This window comes from Meleagris gallopavo, unplaced genomic scaffold, assembly GCF_000146605.3.
Source record: "Meleagris gallopavo isolate NT-WF06-2002-E0010 breed Aviagen turkey brand Nicholas breeding stock unplaced genomic scaffold, Turkey_5.1 ChrUn_random_7180001848825, whole genome shotgun sequence".
NCBI lineage: Eukaryota > Metazoa > Chordata > Aves > Galliformes > Phasianidae > Meleagris > Meleagris gallopavo.
In genome coordinates, this window is record NW_011116217.1 from 119 (window position 1) to 4,740 (window position 4,622).

General features: G+C 39.1%; 1 protein-coding gene across 1 annotated transcript; it reads left to right on the forward strand.

Moving 5' to 3' along the window:
• Positions 1-426: 426 nt before the first annotated feature.
• Positions 427-3,336, forward strand: LOC104915737 (kinesin-like protein KIF20B). Its single transcript, XM_010726661.2, has 5 exons — positions 427-477; positions 962-1,048; positions 1,212-1,328; positions 1,523-1,661; positions 3,107-3,336. Exons 1-5 carry the CDS (start codon positions 469-471, stop codon positions 3,319-3,321), a joined length of 567 nt encoding a protein of 188 aa, XP_010724963.1. The 5' UTR covers positions 427-468; the 3' UTR covers positions 3,322-3,336.
• The last annotated feature ends 1,286 nt before the right edge of the window (positions 3,337-4,622 follow it).

The window sequence follows — 4,622 nt, forward strand, 5'->3', positions numbered from 1 at the left end:
CTAGCAAGGCTGTGCTACACGCAAAAGGCTTTTTCCCGACGGGCAGCTGTGGTGCGATTTAGTCTGACAGGCAGCTCGGTACCACACGGTTTGCTCCTTGTGGTGAGATGGAGGGGAGAATAGGAAAAAGGTTACGCTTGTGGGTTTGAGATAAAGAAAGTTGAGTAGAACAGAAAAGGAAGAGGAAGCAAGAGTCAGTCCATACACACAAAGCAAACTGCAGATATCGTTTAGTCTCATATTGCCTAACTGAGGTTAGGAACTCTACGTCATGTGTTGAAAGAGCGAAGAATAACTTCTCTTTGTATTATCTTGCAGAATGGAACCAAATTCAGACGAAGATAAACTTTTCAGACCGTCCTATGTAGCTAGTGTGGAGCTACCTGAAAGAACAGGACTAGTAAAACGTGGAAGATATTAAAAACAAATCTCTCTGATGAGTTTAGTTCAGCTTCTTCAAGCTCAGACATGAGCCGGGTAAGAAAGCTTTAATATTAAAATGAATTGGATCTTTTAAAATAAACGTCATTCTTTTCTTGGTAAGAAGAATTAGAATCTTTAAGAGGAGGTGACAGTCATCTTTTCTGTGCTTTTAGACTGTGCGTAGACTAGACCAAGATGCATGGTGTTGCTTTGATACCTTATGAGGTGCACCACTATCAGTGGGTGAAGCTAACGTCACCTCAGAGAAGCACAGTGATGGAATACTTCTTCTTATGGTTGGCCTGAATGCAGTATATGAGTGTACTGTGGTATTATTTATTTTGAAACTCTAGGCTCTCACAAGGAAGTTTAGCAGGGGCCAAAGCACTTGTGAAAACAGAGAGTGAAATATTCCTGCTTCCCGTGTCATCAAATGAGTCTGTTACATCAGGCTGATGAAAAGAATGCTGTCTTAATGTGCTAATCATCAAACAGAGGATCTAGTCAGATTTGTAACTTCCAGCTCTTTCAATTTTAGAGGTCTAGTTTGGAGCCTAGGGGACACATACAAGTTTGCCTGCGCATTAAGCCCTTTACAGCACTGGAAAGAGCAAATGGATTGCAGGTACCACATCTACTTTATCTTAAAAACAAAAAGAAAAAGAAAAAGAAACTACCAGACAACAACAACAACAAAAACCCCTTAATGTGTACTTGTTTTCTTTTCCCCATAAGGTGACCTTTACAACACTTCTGATGCCTGCATTACTTGTGCTTCCTTTTAATAGGGGTGTGTTTCACTTGAGGACTCAACAAGCGTTATACTGAAACCCCCTAAGAGCTCCTTGAGTCGACTGATTGAAAAAACTGCAGGACAGACGATACAGAAGTTCACCTTTTCACGAGTAAATGAATTATCTTTAAATGCTTCTAAGTTATTTGTGGAAGCAGTTGCCTGTCTTCTGTTACTTAATGTAAAGCAAACAAGTTTCTCTTAAGAGTGCTCTTTATAATTATAAACGTGTATCTGACTCCTACAAGTATGTAAGGATTGCTTAAACAAACTAAAGAGATTAACCAGCTTCTTGGTAACGTTCAGGTGTTTGGACCTGAAGCAACTCAAGAAGAATTCTTTGAAGGTACTATGAAGCAGCCAGTGCAAGACTTCCTAGAAGGATGCAATCGTCTTGTTTTTACCTATGGCATTACAAATGCTGGGAAAACCTACACATTCCAAGGTAAGAGTAGATTTTTTTTTTTTTTCCTTGAATTAGTTTCTTAAAGCAGGATTTACTTCTAGAGGAGAGAGATGTTGTGACTTCTTACCTAGTGACTCAACAGGCCTTGTGCGTTGCCTTCTTTTGAATATTAGTAGCCTTGGAAAGTCTTCTTCCATGACATATATTATTAAAGTGAGAACTGTAGTCACCCTCCGAATTTGCGTATACGTGCAGTGATAGTCCTTTGTAAGGCAGCAGGAATTTCAGAGAGATGTGTATGACTTCCTTGTCCAAGTACTCCAAATCTTAGGGGGAAGAGGAAGCTGTGAAAACAAATGTAGATCAGTATGTGAGAAGGGTGTAAGTCAGTCCACACTAGAGTAACTTTGGTTTTGGTTCCTACAATAACAGTGTGCATCTTAAATGCTGTTTTTTATTTGAAGAAAGTATGTCTGAGTTTGTTGGATTTATCGTAGGCAGAGATTAAACATTTTGAAACATTTGATCAGGCTATTTCCATCTTGTTTCAAATTTCTGGGTTTAGTAATAACAACATCATAGAAGATTGTCTTTCTTAAGATTTAATAGTACAGAAATAATACATCAGTATTCTTTTTGGCTGGAAGCAGTTGTTATTTATGTTTAAGACTGTCGTAACAAATGAAATGCTTGAGTTCACAAGAAAACAAATTCCCGTATTTCTGTTATGCACTTTTCTGTTACTGTGTATTCCCAGCGGTTCCGTATGTGATCTTGGAACTGAGTCTTTCTCATAGTATTACATTTTTAGGACTTAGCTATTAAGAATCAGCAGGGTAACATCTTTCAAAGTTCTCTTTTTATGCGGCTTCCATACAGCATTACCTAACTTCTTCTGCGGTTTGTCCTCTCTTGTGTTCATGACTGACTTTCCAAACACTTCAGAGTGCACGGTGTTTGGTGACATTGCAAAAATTAAGGCATGGAGTAGGCAAGACACGGTGGTAGTTGTGTTATCCAGGAAAAGGCAATGGAGAGAGAAGTTGAGTTCCTTGAACAATAGTTACAAGGCTCCTAGATATTTGTTTGTATGGTTTGTGGGACGAATACAGCAGTGTTGCTGTGACATCTCTCTGGTTGTACATCAGGATTATTTCAGACAGGGGAGGAAGCCTGGAAAACAGTAGAAAATTTGCAAATTAGTTAAATGTGGGATTTGATTGCATTTTTTTTTTCCCCTTCTCTTAAGGCTAAGCTTATGCAGAATATCCCGGCTGTTTTCAAGTGATGCCCTGTAATGTCTAAGGAATGGGTTGTGTTTCAGAAACTGTCTAGTAACACTGCAAACATTGCTTCAGACTGTAACTGGCCTCTAAATTCTTTGTGTGTGCCTTGAAATTCAAATCAGTTATCTTCGTCTTCATTTATGTTTGTATGTTGTTCACGATAATAACGGGGGCTTTTCTTTCGTGTATTGCTTACAGGGACAGAAGATGATGTTGGTATTTTGCCAAGGACAATGGATATGTTGTTTAAAACCATTGGAGGAAGGCTATACACAAAAATGGATCTGAAACCTATTCGGTGGCGAGATTACATAAAACTGACTAAAGACCAAGTGAGAGAAGAAACTGCTCTTAAAAATTCATTGCTTCGTCTGACAAAAGAGGTAGGAGACTACTTCACAAAGAAACGATGAGTACATGCATCGTGAGAGAGCTCAATGCGATCCTGTCCATTGTGTAATGAGACAGGTTTGTGTGTTCACACGTAGTGAGACAGGTTTGTGTGTTCATACGTAGTTGTTTATTCATCTTTCTGTTCCTGTCGAAAAAGAATGAAGCATCATCTTAGTGGCATGCCACTCCATACTGGAGTATTTTAGTTGTGGAGTTAGCTTGATCTTATTGATGAGTTAGTTAAGGGTGCGTCAAAGACAGGTGGCAGTCCAATTCTTTCTGAATAACTTTGAGAGCCCAGGCATGTGTTAAGTCTGGCTCCAATCTGGATCTTAAAGTGTGCCGGGGGAGAAACGACAACTGTCTTCTACATGTGCATGAACCAAATCTGTGTAAAAGTGTTCTAGGTTTAGTGAGGATGTGGAAAAAAAATGCAACAAACAGCTGTATGCTGATCTTAACTCTCTAATGGAGTGGGATGAGATGTGATCATGTGATAGAGGTGCCTCCTCTAGTTTCAAGGGCCCTGTTCGTAGGTGGAATACTTGACCTTATAAACTGAGTAGCTGCAAGCTTTGCTGCCTATCCAAAGCCAGATCTGGGTGAGTGTTGTGTAGATGAAAATTTCTTGGTTAAAACTTTTTCTTCTTAAGCATACTGTGTCTGGTAGGTGAGACTCCTCATCTTCTCTTTGGTAGGTGGGAACTTCCTTCTCCTTCTGTGCTTAAAAAGAAATAAAGCAAAACGCTTAGAATCTGAAGCCTGGGAACTGATTATACGTGTATGAGCATCATAAGTTCTGGATGTTGGGAGCCATTTTTATATTATTAAGCAGTTTGGACAAAGAAAATAGTATATTTGCAAAGTTTAGAGTTAATTAGAATTGTGTAACAGCCTGTGTTAAAAAGCAGTAAGCTGCTTACCTACATTAAGTGATCAAGTATTCTACCTTAACTTTAGTTTCCGAGAGTTGACCTAACAAGCCATAGGATATGGAAGTCTTGAATTATGAAAATGCCCATAAGAAAAAGATTTTAGGAGTCCTAGTTTCATGAAATCAAGGGTAATATGCAGACTACAACTGGGCTGTTGAAAATCATTCTGTTAAGTAACTCTTTCCAGTTTGGGATTCTCCTCCAATTTTTCCCCCCCGTATCAGCGAGCTGAAATATGTTATAGTAAAGGAATTGTCAGGAGTGACTAGTAAGGTAAAAACAGGACTTAAAGCAGGAGTGTATGAATGCACTGAACAAATTGTAACGTATAGCCAGGATTTTGGTGTTGGCATATTGAAACTATGCTGTATTACTTTGGGGGAGGG